Source organism: Carcharhinus amblyrhynchos, chromosome 18 (genome assembly GCF_965287045.1).
Source record: "Carcharhinus amblyrhynchos chromosome 18, sCarAmb.v2.hapA, whole genome shotgun sequence".
Classification (NCBI taxonomy): Eukaryota; Metazoa; Chordata; class Chondrichthyes; order Carcharhiniformes; family Carcharhinidae; genus Carcharhinus; species Carcharhinus amblyrhynchos.
In genome coordinates this window covers 8,600,624-8,626,337 of record NC_137341.1, presented here as the reverse complement: position 1 = coordinate 8,626,337, position 25,714 = coordinate 8,600,624, and the positions used below count along the sequence as shown (strand labels likewise).

Sequence of the window (25,714 nt, the reverse complement as noted above, 5' to 3'; positions counted from 1 at the left end):
TTACCTAAGTTTTCTAATCTCATCGATTAATGCACCATTATCGAAGGGGCCTCCCCTAGCTCGGGAAACAAAGGCTTTGTACAATTGTTCTTTTAACTGGCTGTTTGAACTGTACAACATCACTGGTTTAAAACTGGGGCTATCTAACGTCACCATCCAGGGACCATTCTCTGGATCCGGCCTGCCACAAATAAAATAAAAAGATTTTTAATTGATGACCACACAATGATTCACAACATTAGAAAGAAGTAAATGCAACAACTCCCATGATCTCGCAGCAATGATCAGTCATCTTATAACTTGTTTCCACGTAGAATAGTTGGCACAGGAACAGGCCATTCAGCCCGTCTTCTATGTGTTGGTCTTTCTCTTCCACTCGAGCCTCCTCCCAACTCTGTAAATCCATCACCGTAACTCTTTACTCTTTCTCCACTCATATACTTGTCTAATTTCTCCTTAACTGCATCTGTATTTTTCACTTCAGCCACTCCTTGTGGGAGTGAGTTCCACATTGTCACCACTCTCTGGGTGAAGAAGTCTCTTCTCTGACGACACTGTGCCTTTAAGAAATGTATTTAAGAAATGAAGGGAATGCTTTCAACCTACAGCTCTGATTATGGTGCCGATTTGTCTGCTTCAGGCAGCCCACATGCCCAGAATGTAGAAACATAATTGTTATTGGGATGTTTGCTTTAATCTGAGTTAATGCAGTTTTATTTATTTTTTGAATTGTCCCCTGGAGTTTCAGAGTAGGGATTAATTAGGTTGATTGACAGGAGCGCATCATGTGCTGATGGATGGAGCTGGGCTTACAGAAGATAAAAAGCAGGCAGTTTCGTCTTGGACTGGCAAGGAGCAGGAGTTCTCTCTCTAGAGATTGAAGTCTGGGACTTGGGGGAAAAAAAAGCTATTGCATTCCCGAAGTATTCTGGAGATTTGAGGACGAGCAGCCCACACATCAGCATGTCAGCCTGTTGTTTGCTAACTGATTTGAAGAGGAGGTTATATCTATGAAGAATATTGCTTAAATTGGAACTAATAGAGATAGACTAGCAGTTAAGAATTATATCTTGTCATATTTAAGTATTTCAATTGGTAAAGGTTACACTCATGCTATTTGTTATAGTTAAACTGTATTGTTAAATAAAGTTTTTTTTGATAAAAGCTTCCTAGTGGATCAGAGGTTATTGCAGAAGGTCGGGGGACATGGAGTTGGGGGTAGGGTGTTAGCATGGATAGAGGACTGGTTGTCAAATAGGAGGCAGAGAGTGGGGGTCAATGGGTGCTATTCGGATTGGCGGATGGTGACTAGTGGAGTGCCCCAGGGGTCGGTGCCGGGGCCTCAGCTATTTACCATTTATATAGATGATCTGGAGGAGGGAACCGAGTGTAGGGTGTCGAAATTTGCTGATGACACCAAAATTGGTGGAAAGGCAAATTGTGCGGAGGGTGGGGAGAGTCTACAGAAGGATCTAGATAGGCTGGGCGAATGGGCCAGGAAATGGCAAATGGAATTTAATGTTGGCAAGTGCGAGGTGGTCCACTTTGGTAGGAATAATGGTAGGAAGGATTATTACTTACATGGAGAAAAACTGCAGCAGGCGACGGTGCAGAGGGACCTCGGGGTCCTTGTGCATGAGTCGCAAAAACCCAGCTTGCAGGTGCAGCAGGTGGTCAGGAAGGCGAATGGGATGCTGGCCTTCATCGCGAGGGGGATTGAATATAAAAGTAGGGAGGTCTTGCTGCGGCTGTATAGGGCATTGGTGAGGCCGCAGCTGGAGTACTGTGTGCAGTTTTGGGCGCCGTACTTACGCAAGGATATTTTGGCCTTGGAGGGAGTGCAGAGGAGGTTTACTAGGCTGATGCCGGAGTTGAGGGGGTTGAGCTATGAGGAGAGGCTGAATAGATTAGGCTTGTACTCGTTAGAGTTTAGAAGAATGAGGGGAGATCTCATTGAGACGTATAAGATGATGAATGGGATGGATAGGATAGAGGTGGAGAGACTCTTCCCGCTCAGAAAGGATAGTAGGACTAGGGGGCACAGCCTCAAGATAAAGGGGGGGGCGGTTTAGAACAGAGTTGAGGAGGAACTTCTTCACTCAAAGGGTGGTGAATCTCTGGAATTCTCTGCCCGTTGAAGTGGTGGAGGCTGCCTCGCTAAATATTTTTAAGACGCGGGTTGATGGGTTTTTGATGAGAGAGGGGATTAAGGGTTATGGGGAGAGGGCGGGAATGTGGAACTGAGCCACGACAGATCAGCCATGATCTTATTGAATGGCGGGGCAGGCTCGAAGGGCTAGTTGGCCTACTCCTGCTCCTATTTCTTATGTTCTTATGTTCTTATCAATAGAATCACCCCTGGAGTGAAACATCAAATGCTTGCTAAACCCAAAATCAAACTTCATAATGTACCTTGGAGTTTCTGATCTGGCCCTAAAATTTCTCAATTCCCTACTGGATGTCTTGGTGACTATCTTGCATTGGCGGTTTTGTGTTATGCCTCTCTCCACATGAGGAAACATTCTTCTGTGTCTGTCAAAACCTTTCAAAATGTTAAAGATTTTGATGAGGTAGTCCCCTTTTTTTTTTTAAACAGTAAAGAGACCCAGTCTTCCAATCCTTGCCTGATGTGTAAACCTGTGCATTTCTGATATCATCCAGGTAAATCCTCTCTGCACCCTCTCCAGCAGCTCTATCCACATTTTATAAAGTACAGTCTTAAACAGATGAGGCAATTTCATACTTAATGCTAAAGGTCTGCTTGTTCAGCAAAACTTTTGGTGTTTTCAGCAAAAAAAAATCATAATGGTTTCCATTTTTGGGTGGCACAGTGGCTAGCACTGCTGCCTCACAGCACCAGGGCCCTGGGTTCAATTCCAGCCTCGGGTCACTGTCTGTCTGGAGTTTGCACATTCTCCTCGTGTCTGTGTGGATTTGCTCCAGGTGCTCCGATTTCCTTCCACAGTCCAAAGATGTATGAGTTAGGTTGATTGGCCATGCGAAAATTGACCCTTAGTGACAGGGGGATGGGTAGAGTAAATGCTGTGGGTTACAGGGATAGGGCCTGGGTGGGATTGTGGTCAGTGAAGACTCAATGGGCCAAATGGCATCCTTCTGCACTATAGGGATTCTGTGGCTAAATGTTTTAATATCTTAATATCATCTTATAGATGTAATTTAAATGCAGTCCTTGGTTTATCTTATAACAACTTATGTGTATGAAGTGCCTTTGATGTTGGAAAACATCCCTATGCTTTCACAGTAGCTTCATCAAACAAATTCCTACTCCGGATCCACCGAAGGAGAAATGAGGGCAGATACTCAACTGTTTGGTCAAAGCTGTGGGCTGCGATTCTCCCAAGCTGCACAGTGGAGGGGCGGGGTGGGAGGGGAGCATGGAGGCAGCAGTGTCTGGCTCCTGGGTTGGCCAGTGATTCAGCTGGCCAGCAAATGGCAGGATGACAATTGGGGCCACTGTGCACACGCAGAGACTCACTGGGTTCAGTCTCCCGGGCAGGAATAGGCCCCGTTCCCTGTAATCTAATGATAGTCACACTGGTGGCCTCTGCATTACGGTGTGTGGAAGTCTGGTGTGAAAAAAACAACATAAATTACTCCAGTTTTCCCACCAATTTGACACTTAGAATTTTTTTGGGAGAATTGTCCCAGTGGATTTTAGAATGGAGCTTAAAGGAGGGGAGAAAGAGATGATGAACAGAATGTTAGGGAAGGAATTACAGAGCTAGGCCCAGGCAGCAGAAGGTTGAGGTTTATGCTGTTATATTGCTGACAGACCAGGAAAACATTCTTCAAATGCAAGATTAGTTTGCTGAAACGAGGACATTAGCTAACCAACCTCAATCCATGGCTCAAGAGCAAGAAAACTCTGCTCTTTAATCATTAATAAAGAAAATGCAGATGCTGGATATCTGAAATGAAAATGGAAAATGGTGGAAATATTCAGCGAGTTTGGCAGAATCTGCAGAGAGGAGACTCAGCATTTCCAGCCGATTTATCAGCACTAAGTTATATTGTTTTTAGGGATTAAATATGTGGGTTAAATTTCAGAAATAGCACAGCAGACACCGAATAAAAATCATCAACTTCAATAGGAAATAACTACACAGTGGCATAATGATAATGTCACAGAACCAGAGATACAGGCCAATGCTCTGGAGACATGGGTTCAAATCCCACCAAGGCAGTTGGCGGAATTTAAATTCAGTTAATAATTAGAAAGCTAGTCTCACTTGCCTATTTATTAAATGCCCTCGCTCAGTTGTAACAGGCTTCTACAGAGTTTACAAAAAGCAATGGAACTGGATGGACCAACAAGCTTTATAGAACCTTAGTTAGTATGGTGGGATTTGAACCTGCATCAACCTGGCCCTCTGGATTACTAGTCGAGTGACATTACCACTATAGTAGTAAGATCTGGTACATACGGGGTTAATGTGAGACTGAAAAGAATAATGCCCACACAATGATGCAACAAAGTCCATGTCCCAGAGCCAGGGTTCGTCTAGAAATGTATAAAGACCTCGGGTGGACTCAGCCCTTTCCTTGAACACTCTACAGTGTATGGTTATGAGTTGTTAGTAAAAACTTGCTAACATACTCAAGACTGCGAAGTCTACTTCATGGTGTCTGAAGTGAGATTCTTCAACCAACATGCCACCACTTCCAGTTAATAGTGGCAATACCACTCTTATCTGTGGGAAGATTGAGTGCTTGTGAAAGGACCACTTTCATTATTGCAGAGCTCAACGTGTCACAATTGCGCAATGTTCCTGAAGATGGGAACAGGAACCTGTGTTTTGTTTTAAATCCGGTTGTTTTCTGCAATGAAACAAGGCTGTACGTTTGAGATGATTGTATGACGTACCTTTGATTTGTCCCACTCACTGCGTTAGCGGCGAGGAATCCGCGAGTTATTTCAGGAAGCTCTTGAACGGCCGTCTTGTTTGTCAAAAGCAGCGAGTAAGCGTTTGTAGACTCTATCACATTGGTACTGATGACAGTGAAAGAGGAGAGACAAAGCTGAATCCTTGCTAAGATCACAATCATTTCTCCATTCATTTTAAAATATATCATATTAGAACTGACAGTAGTAGGCCTCAAGCCTGTCTCAATGCTATATGAATTTGTGGCTGATCTGTGACCTAATCCATATACTTTGTCCCTATTCCTTTGGTTAACAAAAAATCTGATCAATCTCAGGTTTAGAATTTGTGGTGAAGGGTTCCAAATTTCTACCACTTGTGGACGGCATCGTGGTGGCACAGTGATTAGCACTGCTGCCTCACAGCGCCAGGGACTGGGTTTGATCCCTGGCTTGGATCACCATGTATATTGTGCACCCTTTTCCTGTGTCTGCATGGATTTCCTCTGGGTGCTCCGGCTTCCTCCCACAGTTCAAAAGGCGTGATGGTTAGGTGGATTGGCCGTGCTAAATTCTCCCTCAGTGAACCCAAACAGGTGCCAGAAACAGGGGATTTTCATAATAACTTCATTGCATTGTTAATGTTTAAGATTATTTATTCGCGTGATGAGTAGGCTTATATTAACACTGCAATGAAATTACTGTGAAAATCCCCTAGCCGCCACACTCCAGTGCCTGTTTGGGTACAGTGAAGGAGAATTTAGTATGGCCAATCAATCTAACTCGCACATCTTTCAGATTGTGGGAGGAAACTGGAGCACCTGGAAGAAACCCATGTAGATATGGGGAGAACATGCAAACTCCACACAGACAGTGACCTAGCTGGGAATCAAACTCAGGTCCCTGGCACTGTGAGGAAGCAATATTAATCACTGTGCCACCGTGCTGGTAACGTAAGCCTACTTGTGACACCGATAAATAAATCATAAAGTAATAACCCTCTGCTCGAAGAAGTATTTTCTCAATCCAGAAAGGTATGGCTCTAATTTTTAGGCTCATGTGCCTCTTAGTCCTGGAATCCCAAACTAACAGTTTTTGTTATTTAACCCCATCTGTTCCTCTTTTAAAAAATTGGTCAATCGTCCCTTAACCATTTGAATTCCTGGGTCTATAAAAGCAAAATGCTGCGGATGCAGGAAAATCAGAAATAAAAACAGAACATGATGGAAAGACTCAGCAAGTCAGGCAGTGCCAGTGGAAACAGATCTGTTTTAATTACCTGATCTTTCACCCGAATCAGGGACTATAACACTACTTTGTATAATTTCTCATTATAATTAATATTTGGATTCCACTTTATCATTCTCTAGTAATCCTGCTTTTCTGTTATGGTTTTTCTATAACGTGTTCAAATAATTCATGGGCTGGAATTCTCCCATCCCGCACGCCACTGGAATATTAGCAGGCGGGTTCAGAGAACATGAAACCCCATTGACCGTCGGCAGGAATTTCCGGCTTTTAGACCAGCGTGGTCGGAGAATTACGCTCACAATCTTCTGAATATGAAGCTGGCTCCAGGGACTAAAAGGCGTACTCCTGTTCTTATTCCTTCTGTTTTCAAATCTACACCGCACTCCCTCAAAGGACAATATATCCTTCTGTGTCTATACGTTGTGGTGTCCAGAATTGTTCGGGTGTTGTCGAAGCTGAGTTTGTATATTGAAGCATGACTCCCATTCTGATCCTTTGTAATCTAGCCCTCGAGATATAAAACCAACATTACATTAGACTTTTTTATTATTTTCTGTACGTGCCTGTGACATTTTAATAATCTTTGTATCTGGAGCCTTCATTGTTTCAAGTCTTTCACCGTTTAGATAATATTCTGTTCTATCCTTTTGAAGTCCATTTGCCGCAGTTTTGTCAATTCTCTGAAGCTATTAGTATTCTTTGCGATGTTATGCTTCCACTGCCTATCTTTGTGTTATCAGCAAAGATGGATACATGGTTTTCTGCCCCACCAACTAAGCCATTACTAAGTAAGGTGAACAGTCCCGGCCTTGGCACAGATCTTGGAGGGACACCAGGGGCAAGATTCTCTGGCCTCCCAGCTACGTGTTTCCCAACGGAGGGAGGTGGCGCGTTGTCTGGGGAAGAGTGGGGGAGAAGAGAAATGAAGAAAGACAATAAAGAAAAAGTAGAGAAGAGTAAAAAAATTAAATAAAATGGAATGGAAACAAAAGGGGCTGAGATAGGGCAGAGCAAAGCATCTGAGGTTGTTGAATCTGATGTTGAGACTGGAAGCGCTTAGCCGGAGGACGAGATGCTTTTCCTCCAGTTTGCGCTGAGCTTCGCTGGAACGTTGCAGCAAGCCAAGGACAGACCGGGACATGAGAGCAGGATCGTGTGTTAAAATGGCACGAAACCGAAAGGTCAGGGTCCTGATTGTGCACAGAATGTTATAGCTTACTGGATTTGGAGCATGTTTCGTTGAAAGTCGCTCTTCGCCTGAGCTACAGTTGGTGTACCAACACCCCATTCCCCACAGCACAGATACGATTAGATTCAGTATAAAATTAAAAGGAATACTGGGAATACTTAGCAGCTGAGTCTGGAGATGGAAACAGAGTTAATAGTTTTTGTTGTAGCGTGAATTACCAGGATGAGGAACCACGATGGAGGGATGAAGCTTTATAGAAATAAGTTTAAGTATAGGTATACCAAAAGAGAGAATGCTGCAAAATCTCAGCACGTCTGGCAGCATCTATCAGGAGAGGAAAGAGCTGACATTTCGAGTCTAGATGACTCTTTGACAAAGCTAAAAAAGCATAGAAAGTGGGAGATATTTATATTGCGGGGGGGGAACGAAAGATGAGTCATAGCCCCAGGAACTAGGAAAAAGACTGCTAATAGCTGTCCACAGAGAGAATAAAGGGTGTGAATGGCCAAATAGCAGAGAAGCTGTAAGCTGTGACAGTCTGTGCGCAATCAGGACCCTGACCTTTCGGCTGCTTGCCATTTTAACACACGATCCTTCTTCCATATCCTGGTTTGTCTTTGGCTTGCTGCAATGTTCCAGCGAAGCTCAACACAAACTGGAGGAAAAGCATCTCATCCTCCAACTAAGCACTTTACAGCCTTCCAGTCTCAAGATCGAATTCAACGACTTCAGCTGCTTTGCTGTATCCCATCTCAGCCCCCTTTGTTTCCACCCTATTTTATTTAATTTTTTAACTCTTCTCCATTTTTTCTTTATCGTCTTTCTTCATTTTTCTTCCCCCCCCCCACTCTTTCCCCCTATTTCATCCCCTTCCCTTACGTTTTCTCCACCCGCTTTCCCTTTTCTGCATTCTATGTCTGTCTCATTCCACCATGACCCCCCACCCCCAACATCTTCATTCTTCACAGCTTACAGCTTCTATGCCGTTTGGCCATTCACATCCTTTATTCACATCCTTTTAGCTTTGACAAAGGGTCATCTGGACTCAAAATGACAGCACTTTTCTCTCCTTACCGATGCTGCCAGACCTGCTGAGATTATCCAGCATTTTCTCTTTTGGTTTCAGATTCCTGCATCTGCAGTCATTTGCTTTTATTAAGTATAGGTATAGTCCTGGGTTCATACTAAAAGTTTCCTCCTGCCAGGACCTGTGGTCTTACACCCAATAGATGATGGTTCGTTCATTTCGGGTGGCATGGTGGTCCAGTAGTTAGCCCCACTGCCTCACAAGGCCAGGGACCCAGATTCAATTCCCGCCTTGGGTCACTGTCTGTGCGGAGTCTGCACATTCTCCCTGTGTCTCAGGACAGCCTCACATTTTCCTACATTACATTCCATTTGCCAATTCTCTGCCCACTCACTTCACCGGTCTACATCACTTTGCAAAAACTCTGCAGTGCAGAAGGAGGCCATTCAGCCCATCAAACTTGCACCGACAACAATGCCACCCAGGTCGTAACTCCATAACCCCACGTATTTATCCTGCTCGTCCCATTGACACTCAGGGTCAATTTATCATGGCCAACCAACCTAATCAGCATGTCTTTGGACTGTGGGGAGAAAACCGGAGCACCTGCAGGAAACCCATGTAGACATGGGGAGAATGTGCAAACTCCACAACAAACAGTGACCCGAGACTGGAATTGAACTAGGTTCCTGTGTACCAGCAGTGCTAACCACTGAGCCATCATGCTGCCCTCCATCCAAGTCATTAATATACAATATAAACAGATGAGGCCCTGGAACTGATCCCTGTGGCACTCCACTAGTAACAGCTTGCCAACCCAAAAAAGACCCATTTATTTCAATTCTCTATTTTTTTGTTTGCTATCCAATCCTCTCTCCATGCTAATTGATCACCCCCAATCTAACTATCTTAGCTTGAGCAGCCACCTTTTATGTGGCATCTCACTGAATGCCCTTTGGAAATCCAAATACACCACATCTACTTGTTCCCCCGACTCCATTCTGCATTGTTACGTCCTCAAAAAACTTAATAAATTTGTCGAACGCGATTTCCCTTTCATAAAACCTTAGGAGTCACCAGTCAAAAATCTTCCGAAAATTTCAATTCATTGTTATTTAACGTGAGGAATAGGGGTAGCAGGAGGCCATTTGGCCCCTTAGGCCTGCTCCACCATTCAATATGATCAAGGCTGATCTGATTGTGGCGTCCACTCCACATTCGTAGTGCTGGGGGGTGCGGGGGGAGAGGATGGCTGACCTGCCAACAGAGAATGTGCTCGGCTTTCATCTGAGCCACTGAATATGAATGAAGCCTGGCACAAGCAAGGGGGGGGAATTAAGGAAGTGAGTGGCACAACAGTCGGTGGGGGGGTGGTGGGGGGGGGGGGGGGGGCACATCTCCTCTGGCACTGCATGTAGCATTGTAACCATGGCTGGGAGATTTCCTTCAACTCCTATTTCCAGCAAAACCATCAAATCTATTTTTATAAAACGCAATGTGTCAGAAATAGAGAACTTGGAACATCCTCCTACTATGATTATCATGTTGCCCCGGCAACTGCATCCCACTATCTGCATTAGAAAGCATCACAGAATCTGTGATCTCTTTGGTATCCACCTCAGTAAAAATTAAAGAAAACAAAATCGCCAGCGAAAGGAAGGCTCCTCACGGTGTTAAAATATTAATTTAGAAGTCATTTATCAAAAGTAGTCCTCTGATCCCTCTCATCCTGCACAGAGCTCATTGCCGATCAATGTTTGAAAGTACAGCAAGGTGGAAGATAATTAGTGCCTGCAGATTAACAATTCCCAAAGGCCTGGGTTGAACAGAAGCCTAAAGTGCACAGGCTCTTTGGTCAACCATTTGACACTACTCCCTCACACCTGAACTTCTCCAAGTGCTCCGCTAGCTGCAACTGGATGTCATTGAAGCGGATTTTCATTTCTCCCTCAAGTTCAACACCGTTGTTCCTGGCCGCAAGCAGAGAGGAATTAATGATACGGAGCTGAACACCATTAAGACTCTGCTTTCCTGAGATCAGGGCCTGTCAAAACAAAAGAGGGGCACAGTGGGAAATATGCTTGTGGTGGTGACTTCTCAATTCTCCGACAATGCGTCCTTGTGCAAGGATTTCTCATCCCCAACCCAAACCTATTTCAACTAAAGGGCCAAATACTGTTACCTCCAAGATAGCTCCACAATCACTACCAATTGTACTGCTTACATGCCATTTACCTGTAACTAGGGATTAACGACAGGCAACATAAGCTTTTTCTTCAATTGCATTGTATTTTTGGGTTCTGCTGTCACCCTCCTACTCTCTTTCCCCCTCTGTTAGTTGATACAGTGGCACTGTGGTTAGCATTGCTGCCTCACAGTGCCAGGGACCCAGGTTCGATTCCCAGCTTGAATCCCTGTGTCTGCGTGGGTTTCCTCCGGGTGCTCCGGTTTCATCCCACAGTCTGAAAGACGTGCTGGTTAGGGTGCATTGGCTGTGCTAAATTCTCCCTCAGTGTACCCGAACAGGCACCAGAATGTGCCAAGTAGGGGATTTTCACAACGTCATTACAGTATTAATATAAGCCTAATTATAATAAATAAACTTTACAGTTTAACATTGAAAGTCGCACGGCTGCCAGTTGCCTTCTGGTATTTGAGCCCTGGCCATGTATTGGGTGTGAGTTTACAGCGGGTTTTGACAGGTTACCTAACTGTGGGAGTTAACAACAACTGAGCCCTGAGCACTTTCACCCAGAGAGTTAGAACCATAGAATCCCTACAGTGCAGAAGGAGGCCATTCTGCCCATTGAATCTTCACTGACCCTCCAAAAGAGCAACATACCTAAGCCCACCCCCCCTTCCCCATAACCCCATGCATTTACCATAACTAATCCACCTAACCTATCCATCCAAATAGCCAGATAGCTCTGGGATTATCATCTTCCTTCCCTAGGGTAGCCATGCCAAGGTCAGTTCCCTCCTTCTCTCTCTCCCTGCTGGATTCAGCTGACTGGTGTCTGTCCAGCCTGGAACATTGCTTCCTGACCTGGCTGAGAGACTGGGAGCGCACTTGGCAACTAAGCCATGAGGGGGAGCTGTGGACATGACTAAACGGATAAGCCACTTGCCTTCGCAGAAAGAACCTTTCCTGATCTATTTCTTTCTCAATCACCCCAACCAAACTTGACCCATGGTACACATCATTTGTTTGTTCCTTCCTGGAATCAGTGAATGGGTCACTAAAACCTGATTCTTCAGAACCCAGCCCACAGCCTGGTCAAAGTTTGCTTGAAACAACTTCTCTTGACGACTTTCTCAAGAAATATTGCAAACGGGTGATTCAGAGTGATTTCCTCTTCGCCAGATGTCCCGAACGTGGAGGTTGGTGTTAGAATCATACAGTACAGAAGAGGCCCTTCGGCCCATCGAGTCTGCACCAACATGTGTGAAACACCTGAATTCCTACCTAACCCCATTCACCAGCACCTGGCCCGTAGCCCTGAATGTTATGACGCGCCGAGTCCTCATCCAGGTACTTTTTAAAGGATGTGATTCATCCCACTTCCACCAACCTCCCAGGCAGCGCATTCCAGACCGTCACCTGGGCAAAAAGGTTTTTCCTCAAATCACCTCTAAACCTCCCGCCCCTCATCATGAACCTACGCCCCCTCGTGACTCACCCTTCAACGAAGGGGAACAGCTGCTCCTTATCGTCATGGTGACACCAGTACAAACAAGAAGCTGAGACAAAGTGGATTTTGTGCGCCTTGCTTTATAGAAAAAGCAACACTGTTAGGGCAGGGGCATCTTACTGAACATGTGTGTAGGTGACCATCAGTTCATTGTGGGGGGGAAAATTGGCCATCCAAATCTCAGAATTGTGAGACTATCACATCCATGTGAATGATCAATAGTTCTATGAAATGTTTCAAGCTTAGACAATCGATCATTTGATTAATGCAGATTTTCAGATGCAAGGAGCTGCTTCAATTTGCCAACAACGCACTCTTTTCCATCTCAAAATCTGTAGTGAACTGCCGTGGTGTCAGAGAGAGAGGACTTCAAAACCCCGCTGGCAACTTTCCTTATCTGGCAGCTATCAGCTAAAACTTTGTGCGCTCGCCAACACACATCGTGAGAAGTTCTGGGACGGTTAGTGATCCGTGATTAATTGAGGACTAATGAGACCTCACCGCCAGCCTTTACAGGCACAGTGGCAAATTACAGAATCCCTACAGTGCAGGAGGAGGCCATTCGGCCCACCAAGTCTGCACCGTCCACGATTCCATCCAAGCCCTATTCCCATAACTCCACATAATTACCCTGTTAATCCCCTGACACTAAGGGGTAATTTAGCATGGCCAATCCATCTAACCTGCAGCAGTAGACCTCTCAGCCCTTCGAGTCTGCTCTGCCATTCATTATGTCTTTACATTGAATTTTTACAGTGCAGAGTGAAGCCATTCGGCCCATGGAGCCTGCACCGACATCAATCCCACCGATCCCCACAACCCCACTTGTTGACCCTATTAATCCCCCTGACTCCAAGGGGTAATTTAGCATGGCCAATCCACCTATTCTGCACATCTTTGTCTTTGGACTGTGGGAGGAAACCGGAGCATCCGGAGGAAACACACGCAGACACGGGGAGAGCGTGCAAACCCTGCACAGACAGTGACCCGAGGCTGGAATTGAACCCAGGTCCCTGGCACTGTGAGGCAGCCGTGCGAACCACTGTGCCACTCAAATGCGTGCCAGCCGTCATACTGTGCTGCGATGAAGAAGAAGTTTGAAATGTGATCCTGGTGGAGGTTGAACTCTTGATTGCAGTTTAGTTTGGAATATTCTGAGCTCGTATTCAAAAGAATGTTTTTTTTTTACTCACCTTGTAAGCGTTGTACAATGTAACACTCTGAGAAAATCGCATATTCTCTTTCACGACCAGTGGTACTACCTGCAACACAAGGCACTACCAGATCAATATAGTTCTCATTCTTTTGGTCTTGAGTGAATTAAGAAATCAAATACCTTAAAACCTCTTATTATAGAATCGCTATAGTGCAGAAGGAAGCCATTTGGCCCTTTGAGTTTACACTGACCACAATCCCTCGCAGGCCCTATTCCCGGAACCCCACCCTGCTCATCCCCCCGACACTACACCTCAATTGTGCATGGCCAATCCACCTAACCTGCATATCTTTGGAAAGTAGGAGGAAACCCATGCAGACACGGGGAGAACATGCAGACTCCACACAGACAGTGACCCGAGGCCAGAATCGAACCTGGGTCCCGGCACTGTGAGGAGCAGTGCTAACCACTGTACCACCGTGCAGCCCCAAAGGGATGCTTAGAATCCCAAAGGAGAACAGCTAATGCTATTAGCATTTCTATACTCTTGGCTTCAGAAAGGGTTTAATAAGACCATAAGACATCGGAGCAAAAGTAGGCCATTTGGCCCACTGAGTCTTCTCCTCCATTCAATGAGATCAAAACTGATCTGTCAGTGAGCCACCCACTCACTGTGCAACTGAGGCCAAACAGCAGGAAGGTTCTGAGCTTCCTATTACTTGAGAAAACAGTATCTCATCTTCCAGAAGATAAATTTGAGACTTGTTCCACGGTGGTACTTTTTTTGCCATTTAACCCAAAACAATTGGGAGACAGATTCTCGGTTTTGAAGGACAGCAGGAGGAATGACCCTAACCTGGGTCATGGGCGAGAGATTGGACCATCATTTACAGTTGGGTCTCACTGCCGTTCAGCCAAGCGCTTGAGGTCAGAGGGGGGATCTGGAAACTCAGTGGTTCCAACATGCTGCCCAGTCCGTCAGACACGAATACCTAGGAGTTACCAACTGTGATAAAATGTATTCCACAGTATCATGCAATCCCTATAGTGCAAGAGGCCATTCGGCCCATCACATTTGCACCGATCCTGGGGGTTTCATTAGATGACTTTGCCCCCCCCACGCTCCAGCCATTGGTCAGCCAACACATCCATCCTTGTGATTCAGTGCCTCTTAATGCCAATTGGAAAGCAAAAAGACTCATTACCCAATTAGATGATGCTTGGTTGTCAGCCAGACTAGCAGGAGAAACTGTCAGAATGAAGTGGGGCTAATCGAGGCCCCCCAGGGGGTCAGATAGTGGGGGGGTGTTGCCCCCCCCACCCCGGGCATGGCCACCCTGGCAGTGCCAGCCTGTGCCCCCAGCACTGCCCAAGACCAGAGGGCACCTTGGCATTGCCCATCAGGCATTGGGCAGTGCCAAGGAGGAGGGGCCTATTGTGGTCAGGGCCTAGGAGTAATGGGTGGGAATGGGGTGGTCCCACTGCCCCTCTGCATTGGGATCGGTCTGGGATGGAGGGAGGCCAGCGATTGGGGCAGGCTGGGGGGTGGGGGTCTGCCTGCTTCCAGGAGGGGGTCTGACCCCAGGGCGGTTCAGGGGCGGTGGGGGAATCACCACTGCTTGGGGGGGGGGGGTGGGCTGAACATCGGGACGCTCCGAGATGGAAGTCGGGGGGCAGGGCTGGCCTGGCCTGGGAATTGTTGCGGGGGCCACATTCAGACCATGGGAGGGGGGTGCTGGAGGGACAGCCCTGCGGGGGTCCTGGGCCAGCGATTGAGCTGGCCAGCAAATGAGGACTCTGACAGATCGGGGCCTCTGCGAATGTGCAGAGTTCCAGGATTGTCCGACTCCGGCGTGAATAGGCTCCCCCCGCCCCAGCCCTCTCCCCTCCCCAAACACCCCACACCCCCACCCACCCCCTCACCACCACCCCCCAACAAACTCTCCCCACCCTGCATGTTTTTAATGATTCACAACTGGGACCTCTGCAGTGCACAGAGTGCGGAGATTCAGGTGAGAGGCTGAACTGATTTGGAACAGCTTTCCTGTCAATTCAGCACTTTTGGGAGAATCGCGGCCAGTATTTCCTCTGGCCGCAGGATAATTCTGGTTGAGGAAGGCCAGTCAGCCAATTTTAGCTCATGCATCCAGACAGTGACAGCACTGCTGCAGCTTGATACCTTTTCTACGATTCTCTGAGAAAGATGATACGAACCTCGCGATAAGCGCTCCGTAGCTCTGGACTGCTCTTTACTTTGTACAGGCAGGACACAATCGCCCAGCTGTAGTGAAAAGGGAAATGCAGGGTTTCCAATCGGTCAAACACTGATGTCCACGTTTTCTCCACATTTCCTAACGTGATACAGTTACAAAAAGAAAATAAGCAACTTTTCTTCAGGATTTTCAACTTGATAATAACCTGCTTTACTCGTGAGCTGAGACTATGGGCGGACGCTGGAAAAGTCCATTGAATTCAGGCTGGATTTTTTGGTTTCGAGGCGAGCGCAGCCGGAAAATCCTGCCCATACAATCCCTATAATGCAGAAGGAGGTCACTCGGCCCATCAAGCCTGCACCGACAATAATCCCATCCAGGCCCTATCCTTGTAACCCCACATATTTACCCTGCTAATCCCATTAAAACCAGGGGCAACTTAGAATGGCCAATCAACCTAACCCACACACCTTTCGGGCTGTGGGAAGAAACCAGAGCACTCGGAGGAAACCCACGCAGACACGGGGAGAATCTGCAGCCTCCACACGGACAGTGACCCGAGACCAGAATTGAACCCAGGTCCCTGGCGCTGTGAGGCAGCAGTGCTAACCATGTGTCATCGTGCTGCTCCTATGTTGTTTTCCACGCTCCCAGTCTTCTGTCTTTGACAGAATTGGCTGATAGGTTGTCATAACACATTATCGTTTTAGCACTTATAGACAGGCTCAAATCCACCCCAGGCACGTTGAAAAGTCATGGCATTGACAGACACTAAAGATTCTGATAAAATCACCCTTAACCTGAGTATCGGAGTCCTTTCCCATTTAGCACAAGTGCATTTAGCATAACTCAACATTCTTCATCAGATAATGACTACACAGAAATCACACTCAGATCTAGGAAGGAGTTTTGTACGATAATTACTGGGAATGGCATGTAAAGGAGACAGCATGCATGTTAGAATTGACCACTGGAAGAAATAATAGCAAATGTGACCTGATCCGCAGATATGGGGTAGAAGTTTACTGACATGTCGGCCTGAGGCTCGTATGACCCCTTCTGAGGCCAACAGGGAATGCCGTTCTCCGTGCCTCGCCACCAATCCGCGCCCCCCCGCTCCCCATTGTGGCCAGAGAGATCCGTGAGATCCATATATTGTTGTGGTGAGATCATACACTATCTCCTGAAGGAGCCCATGCTGACATCCACCACGTGGGCACCATATCACCTTAACTTTGGGTCGAAGATCACGATAGTATAAGGGTACTCAGCATAGCGGCGTAGAGTTTAAGAGCAGGGAGGTCATGCTGCAACTATATAAAATGTTGGTTCGGCCACAACTAGATTATTGTGCGCGGTTCTGGAATCCACATTAAAGGAGGGATGTGATAGCACAGGAGAGGGAGAAGAGGAGATTTCCCAGGATGTTGCCTGGGCTGCAGAGCTTTGGTTGTGAAGAAAGATTGGAGAGATTGTTTTCCTTGGGGCAGAGGAGACTGAGGTGGGGACATAATTGTGATGTACAAAATATGAGGGGCATGGATAGAGTAGACAGGAAGAAACTTTTCCCCATAAGATGCAAAGCATTTTAACAAGATATATTACTGCTGTTTATTGGGAACCTTAGAAAATGATAATTTATTTTCCATTTTTCCCTCACAAATGAGCCATCTTTATATTGACACCATAATCCTGATTTAGTATTGCTTCTCTTTGGTCCAACACACTTCAAAAAACCTCCGCCACCAAATCTCCTTGCTTGAGGTGACAAAGAAACAACAGACAAAGCTGGTACTCATAGCGCTTTGGGTTTGATACGTAAGTACGTGTTAAACAAAAGATCGCTGTTAATCTAAGTGCAATGTGATCCATATTACATACAGGCAGATAGCCTGGGGAAACCTGCTCTCTCACTGAATAATTTCTCCTTTAACTTGTCTCATTTCCTCCAAATAAAAGGTGCAGGTACCCGCACATGCCTCAGTTATTTTTGTGGGTTATATGTAACATCCCTTGTTCCACCTCCCACTTCTCATTTTGCAAAATTTTGATGACTGTATCAGCGCCAATTTGTGATCTCATCTTGGCCTCAAACATTCCTTTCAGGTGAGGCAGAGATTCACTTGCGTACCGTTCAATCTAGTCAACTGCTCCCAATGCGTTGTCTTCTACATTGATGTGGAGATGTCGGCGTTGGACTGCGGTGGGCACAGTAAGAAGTTTCACAACACCAGGTTAAAGTCCATCAGGTTTATTTGGAATCACGAGCTTTTGGAGTGCTGCTCCTTCATTTCCTTCAAATAAGAGGTACGGGTACTCGCACATGCCTGAGTTTTTGAGGGTTATGTGTAACGTTCCTTGTTCCATCTCCCACATCTCTTTCAGTCAGCCGATGAAAGGGCAGCACTCCAAAAGTGTAATTCCAAATAAACCTGCTGGACTTTAACCTGGTGCTGTGAGACTTCTTACTCTTCTACACTGGGGGGAGGCTAAATACGGAACGAGTGACCTTGTTTGCAGAACACCTTGGCTCAATTATCAAACATGACTCCGGCCTCCCTGTTGCTTGCCACTTCATTTCATCATCCTGCTCTCGTGACGACATTTCTGCTGCAATCCTCCAGAGAAGCCCAACGCAAACTGAAGCATCAGCATATTACCTTCCAATTAAACACTTCTCTACACTTCACGTTGAGTTCAACAACTTCGGGCCATGAACTCTGTTATCCATTTTATGTTTTTAATATTCTTTATCTCACCCCACAAGGTTGAGTCTGTAATTTTTCTCATAGAACACAGAAAAACAACAGCACAAACAGGCCCTTCGGCCCACAAGTTGCGCCAATGATATCCATACCTACTAGGCTTACCGATAACCCTCAATTCTATTAAGTTCCATGTACTCATTGAGCAGTCTCTTGAAAGACCCTATCGAATTTGCCTCCACCACCACCGATGGCAGCCGATTCCATTCAGCAACCATCCAATGAGTGAAAAACTTACCCCTGATATCTCCTCTGTACCTACTCCCCAGCACCTTAAACCTGTGTCCACTCGTAGCAACCATTCCAGCTGTTTTGCTTTCGCAGAGTGATGAGCTATGAAGACATTGCGCTCATTCACCTTTTTACCACCATTAACACCCGCCTTAGTCTTTAACACTGTCATTCCCACCCTCTTTGTCAGCGTTATCAAATCTCCCCTGACCCTGACCTACTATTTGGCTCCACCTGTTTCATTCTCCCCCTTCAACAGTATAAAACCCATCACATTCCTACTTCTCTTCATCGCTGAAGAGTCAGGTTAATCTTGAAACATTAACTCTGTTTTTCTTTCCACAGATGCTGCCAGACCCACGGTGGCACAGTGTTCAACACTGCCACCTCACAGCACCAGGGACCTAGGCTCAATTCCAGCCTCAGGTCACTGTCTGTATGGAGTTTGCACGTGCTCTCCGTGTCTACATGGGTTTTCTCCAGATGTTCCAGCTTCCTCCCACACTCCAAAGATGTGCGAATTAGGTTGATTGGCCGTAATAAATTTTCCCTTAGTGCCCAAAAATGTGCAGGTTAGGTGGATTGTTGATGTTAAATTGCCTCTTAATGTTCCAAGGTGTGTAGTTTGGGGGGATGAGCAGGATAAATATGAGAGGGTTATGGGAAAGGACCTGCTCTGTGGAGTTGGTGCAGACTTGTTGGGCTAAATAACCTCCAATTGCAATGTATTTTCCATTTTCAAAAGTGTGGCAATTATCCCTTTAAGAGCAACACAGCAGAAGAGAGTCAACTGGCTTGGGGAGGGACCAATTGGGACTGAGAGTGGGAGTTCTCCTTTGGCAGAAGATGGTCTGAAGACACGTAGAAGGTATGTAGGGCCTGGGGCAGCTGGGGGAGGGAGGCATCTGTCCAGTCTTTCCTTGTTAATAACTACCCTTTATGTTCCTGATGAAGTCTGTGAGTGTCCATCATTACAAGAAGCAGACTATTTGGTCCAAGTGCTCCACGTTTGTTCTTCACATGAGCTTTTCCCACCTTTCTTCATTGAACTCTCATCAACACTTCCTTCTAATGCTTTCTCCCTCATGTGTTTATTTAACTTATTGAACTGCATCTATGCCGCTTGCCTCAACCACCACCTGCACTCGTCCAAAGATGTACAGGTTAGGTGGATTGGCCATGCTAAATTGTAGCTTAGTGCTCCAAGATGTGTAGCTTAGATAGATTGAACATAGGAAATGCGTGCAGTTATGGGGATAGGGCAGGGGAGAGGACCTTGGTAAGATACTCTGTCAGAGAGTGTGCACAGACTTGATGGGCCGAATGACCTCTTTGGCACTGTAGGGATTCTATGATTCTGTGAATTCTGTTTACAATGCAGCACCTATGGACGACATGCTAAAAAATCCAAATACATTACATTTACCACATTACCTTTGTCACCCTTTCCATTACTTCTTCAAATAATTGAAAAACGTTGGCCCAGCTTGATGTTCTCTTTAGAAGTTTGAGCCAACTATTTGAAAGCAGGAAGATACCACTAAAAGCAATGAGATCACACTGCAGTAATCTGGTTCAGTGCTGATGGCTGAGGGATAAACTTGATAAGGTATTGAGGAGAAATCCAGTGCTCTTCTTCGAAAAGTGCACTGGGATCTTTCATGGTCAACTGAGAGGGCAGATGTGGCCTTAGTTTAATGTTTCATCTGAAAGCTGTCACAGTGGCACAGCAGTTAGCACTGCTGCCTCACAGTGTCAGGGACCCAGGTTGAATTCCTGGCTTCGGATGGAAGTCTATGTGGAGTTTGCACCTTCTCTCTGTGTCTGCATGGGTTTCCTCTGGGTGCTCTGGTTTCCTCCCCTCATCCAAAGATGTGCAGGTTATTTGGATTGGCCGTGCTAAATTGCCCCTTAGTGTCCCAAGATGTATAGGATACATGGATTAGCAAAGTAAAGGCACTGCCTCATAGTGCCATGGACATAGGTTCAATCCCTGGCTTAGGTCACTCTCTGTGCAGTGTTTGCACGTTCTCCCCATGTCAGCGTGGGTTTCCTCTGGGTGTTCCGGTTTCCTCCCCCAGTGTGAAAGATGTGCTGGTTAGATGTATTGGCGCGAACAGCGTTGGAGTGTGGCGACTAGGGAAATTTCACAGTAACTTCATTGCAGTGTTAATGTAAGCCTCACTTGTAACTAATAAATAAACTTTATCCTTTTTATTTAAATGTGTGGAAGTTACAGGATAGGATGGGGGAGAGGGCCCAGGTGAGATACTTGGTGCAGGCTCAGTGGGCTGAATGGCCTCCCTCTGCAGTGTCGGGATTCTATGATCTCTGACAGTGGCAGTGCAATGTTCCCTCGGTACTGCAGTAGGCTGTCAGCCTAAACATAAATCACACAATCTGTTCACAGTGCCTCAAAGAATTGCTTACCTGATGCTTCCAAGTCCTTTTCCAGCTCTTTCAGTCCCTTGGCAAATTCCTCAATCGCCTGTTTCATCCCAGGCACTATATGTTCCACTTTAATAGCAGAGAATCGGGGCAGCCCTTTATTGTCAAGCAACGGATTATTTGCTTGCCTTGTTTGTGTCTCTGCTGCTATGGAATATCTGTCAATATGGAAACGTTACTGTAGCAAGCGGAGGATTATAATTGTGCTATTCTCAGCACAGCAGCTAGATAACAACAGCTATAGAAAGATTCACCTCCATTTCATTTCCATGCAGAGTAAGACAGCCATGATGAATAGACGTTGATTCAAACTGGAGGGAAATTTATGATGTTAGGTGTCAGGATCAATGGTGGTTCTGACAAATATTAATGATGAGGACTGGTGCCCAAGGACAATGTAAAAGTGCGCCAGAAACATAAAACTTGAAAATGCTGTAAACAGTAAGGTGGGCAGTAGCAGGCTACGGGAGGACTCTGATAGACTTGCCTCGGAAAAGCAGCCAGAATGATCAAGGACGCAACGCACCTCGGACATACTCTCTTCCACCTTCCTCCATCGGCAAAATGATACAAAGCCCCAGGTTATGTACCAACTGACTCAAGAACAGCTTCTTCCCTGCTGTCATCAGACTTTTGAATGGATCTACCATACATTCAGCTGATCTTTCTCTACACCCGAGCTATGACTGTAACACTACATTCTGCACTCTCTCCTTTCCTTCTCCCCTATGTACTCAACGAACGGTATGCTTTGTATAGTGTGCAAAAAACAATACTTTTCACTGTATACTGGCTAATGCATGTATTAGTCAGGAGACAGTGAAAAGTATTCCAAATCAAAGAGATGGACATGCAGAGTGGCAAACTTTGAAATAGAAGGTGAACTGATGCACTTTGGAAAGAAGAAAGAGAGGCAGTGTATAAACAAAGTGGTACAATTGCAAAGGGGTGGCAGGAAATGGAGAGAGAACTGATGGCCCACACAGACATCTCTTCGATGTTGAAGGGACTAATTAATATGACATGACAACATGCAAATGGAAAATTTGTTTTGATTAATATGAGGAAAAAGTAGGAAAAAAGTGGTGGCACAGTGGTTAGCACAGCTACCTCACAGCGCCAGGGCCTGGGTTCAATTCTGGCTTCAGGGTTATGTGGAAAGGGCCTAGGTGGGATTGTTGTTGGTGCAGGCTCGATGGGCCGAACGGCCTCCTTCTGCTCTGTAGGGTTCCATAAAAGAAAAAATCTATAAAAAGTATTTATAAATCACTGTTTAGATCTCGGATAGACTATAGTGTCTAACTTGATCACTTCCGCGAGGATGGAGAACAATGGGGATTTACCAGAATGATGACGTGGAGAATGTTCAGTTAGAATCATAGAATCCCTGCAGTGCAGGAGGAGGCCACGCCTGCACCAACAACAATCCCACCGAGGCCCTATCCCCATAACCCCACGCATTTACCTTAGCTTGTCCCGCTGGCAATAAGGGCCATTTTAGCATAGCCAATCCACCTGCACATCTTTGGATTGGGAGGAAACCCATGCAGACATGGGGACAACATGCAAACTCCACACAGACAGTGACCCAAGCCAGGAATCGAACCCAGGTCTCTGGCGCTATAAGGCAGCAGTGCTAACCACTGTGCCACCCTCCGTAGAGGGTGGAGAAGCAGGAATTGTTATATTTAAAGCAAGGAAGATTAGGAGGTGATTTGCTCAGAGTTCAAATGAGAACAAATAACTCCAGTGCAGAGCTCATACACCTAAAATACATTGCTTAACAAATGTGACAATGCAGTATCACCATCAGACCAATGAAACAGAAATGTGGTTTATCTGATTTTCAGTCTGACAGACACTCCGATATGATGCACCACAGGTGGCACGATGGCAAGTAGTTAGCACTGCTGCCTCACAGCGCAGCTCCCATCATATTGCTGTTGTTGCATTGATACATTCCTAAGATGTAGGCACACCCACAGTGCTGTTAGGGAAGGAGTTCTAAGATTTTGACCCAGCGACAATGAAGAAATAGCGATATATTTCCAAGTCACAAACCTCAAAGATCCACAACACCGAAGCGAGTTCCCGAACTTGAGCAGTGAAGTCTATGATGACACCAAGTTCTTCTGTTGCACCCTTTCATACAGCTCAATAAAAGTAAAGTGAGGGAATGACAGTGTTCAGGAAAACATGGAAATGGGGGTCAAGTTAACACAGAAAGATCACAGGATTGGAGGGACCACAAGAGATAAGAAGGTTGAGAAGATGGTAGGTGGCATAGTGGTTAGCACTGTTGCCTCACTGCGCCAGGGACCCGGGTTCAATTCTGGCCTTGGGTGACTGTCTGGTGCGCAGTCTGCATATTCTCGCCATGTCTGCATGTGTTTCCTCTCACACTCCAAAGATCTGGAGGTTGGATGCGTTGGCCATGCTAAATTGCCCCTCAGTATCTCAAGATGTTTTGCTTCGGGGAATTAGCCATGGGAAATGTGTGGGGTTACGGGGATAGGGTGTGGATGGGTCTGGGTAAGATGCTTTGTCGGAGAGTCAGTGCAAACTCGATGGGCTGAATGGCCTTCTTCTGCACTGTGGGGATTCTATGATTCTAGGCCAGTTCTATGTGAAGGGAGATGGTTACTAGGAATCCCTTCATCTTTGAGGCATCAGTCTGGAATTCTCTTCCACATCAATGTGACTGGGGCAAGATTCTGCACAAGGTAATTTTACTTCTTTCACTAGCATCAACTGCTCAATTCCAATGGGTTGCTTCTCCCATAGTCGGTTCACCTGTAGCTATTTCAACATTAAATCTTACTAACTTATTACTCAAAATTAAGACAAGGCTGTGCGGAATACCTTTGCAGAGAAGTAAACATCCATTTACACAGTAAGAGGAGCATCAGTGCTTGGAGACGGCAACTGCAGGAAATGAAACAAATCCCATTAGTCTGAGACAATATTTCATTTGTATTGCCATTTGTTCAAAACCAACTTTTATAAGGTTTTTACTTAAAGAAATTTGTAACAAACATCTGACAGATTAATTATGTACGCTGCATCAGCATTACCTCCTCATATTACGAATGAAAGGAAAATAAGTGAACATTGTCCATGTTTTCAGATGTTCTGGAATCTTATTTAGATTTGAAAGATTACCGCATTGAGATCTTCCATTGTCAATTGTTACATCACATTTCTCTTTTCTCTTTGGGGGCTGTAGCTCTAAGCAGTGTCCCTACTTCAGTATCTTACTTGGGGAGGTGGTGCCACAGTGGTATTGTCACTGGGCTGGCAGTCTACATAGGAACATAGGAATTAGGAGCAGGAGTCGGCAAGTTCAGTCCTTCAAGCCTACTCCGCCAGTCAAACAGATCAAGGTCTCAAATCCACATCCCCAGTTGTTTCCCATATCCTTTACCCCTTTTTTTAAGATCAGAAATATATCTATTTCCTTCTTGCAGCCATTCAACGATTCAGACTCTACCATGCTATGGGGCAGTGAGTTCCACAAATTCATCACTCTTTGCAAGAAATAGTTCCTCTCCATCTGTTTTAAGTCTACTGCCTCTCAACCTATACCTGTGAGCTCTTTGTTAGAATGTAACCAATGAGAACATTGGATCTGTTAGAACCACAGAAAATTACCGCTCAGAAACAGGCCTTTTGGCCCTTCTTGTCTGTGCCGAACCATTTTTTGCCCAGTCCCACTGACCAGCACTTGAACCCTATCCCTCCACACCCCTCTCATCCATGAACCCGTCCAGGTTTTTCTTAAATATTAAAAGTGACCCTGCATTTACCACTTTATCCGGCAGCTCATTCCACACTCCCACCACACTCTGCATGAAGAAGTACCCCCCCTCCCCTAATATTCCCTTTAAACTTTTCTCTTTTCACCCTTAACCCATGCCCTCTGGTTTTTTTCCCCCCCTAGCCTCAGTGGAAAAAGCCTGCTTGCATTCACTCTATCGACACCCATCAAAATCTTATACACCTCTATCAAATCTCCCCTCATTCTTCTACGCTGCAGGGAATAAAGTCCTAACCTATTCAACCTCTCTCTGTAACTCAGCTTCTCAAATCCCAGCAACATCCTTGTGAACCTTCTCTGCACTCTTTCAACCTTATTTACATCCTTCCTGTAACCAAAACTATACACAATACTCTAAATTCGGCCTCACCAATGCCTTATACAACCTTACTATAACGCTCCAACTTTTACACTCAGTACTCTGATTTATAAAGGCCAATGTAGCAAACGCACTCTTAACACCCCATCCACCTGTGACGTCAGTTTTAGGGAATTCTGTACCTGTATTCCCAGATCCGTTTGTTCAACTGCACTCTTCAGAGAGTTGGAGTGTGACCAATAGCAACAAGCTATAAATAAGAACATAAGAACATAAGAAATAGGAGCAGGAGTAGGCCATCTATCGAGCCTAAATATCAGCTGACTCAGTAAATCACGTAACCAAAATGATGTGGTGGTCAGCTGACTAGCTAACTCAGTATGAAAAGGAATGTTTGGAATTGGGGAGAGTTTGGAATAGCCTGGGGTGAGGCCTCACATATTGGAGTAACAAAGTTTCCTTATCAAACCTTTCTCTTTGATTTATAAGTTGGAGTAAGTTTTATTTTATTGCCTACAACTGAAGAGTTCCTTTCGGAGGATTGACACTCTTGTTCTAGATTGCCCCGTAAGAGGAACCATTTGGTCCACATTTACTCTATCAGTGCCTTTTAGTATTTTACACACCTCAATCAGATCCAGCTATCTTGGCCTGAGGGTCTGCAATTGTCATCTGAAATCTTTTGGTCAAGCTGCCTCTTCTTTTAATAAGCTACTATGATCAA

The 25,714-nt window shown here is 45.6% G+C and overlaps 1 protein-coding gene across 1 annotated transcript; it reads right to left on the bottom strand.

Annotated features, from left to right (window-relative positions):
* LOC145355176 (uncharacterized) lies at positions 1-25,232 on the bottom strand. Its single transcript, XM_080207089.1, has 8 exons — positions 25,173-25,232; positions 23,717-23,779; positions 20,837-21,012; positions 15,412-15,548; positions 13,235-13,303; positions 10,233-10,393; positions 4,886-5,011; positions 1-181 (listed from the first exon to the last, which is right to left on the bottom strand). Exons 2-8 carry the CDS (start codon positions 23,758-23,760, stop codon positions 1-3), a joined length of 894 nt encoding a protein of 297 aa, XP_080063215.1. The 5' UTR covers positions 23,761-23,779; positions 25,173-25,232.
* Positions 25,233-25,714: the final 482 nt, after the last annotated feature.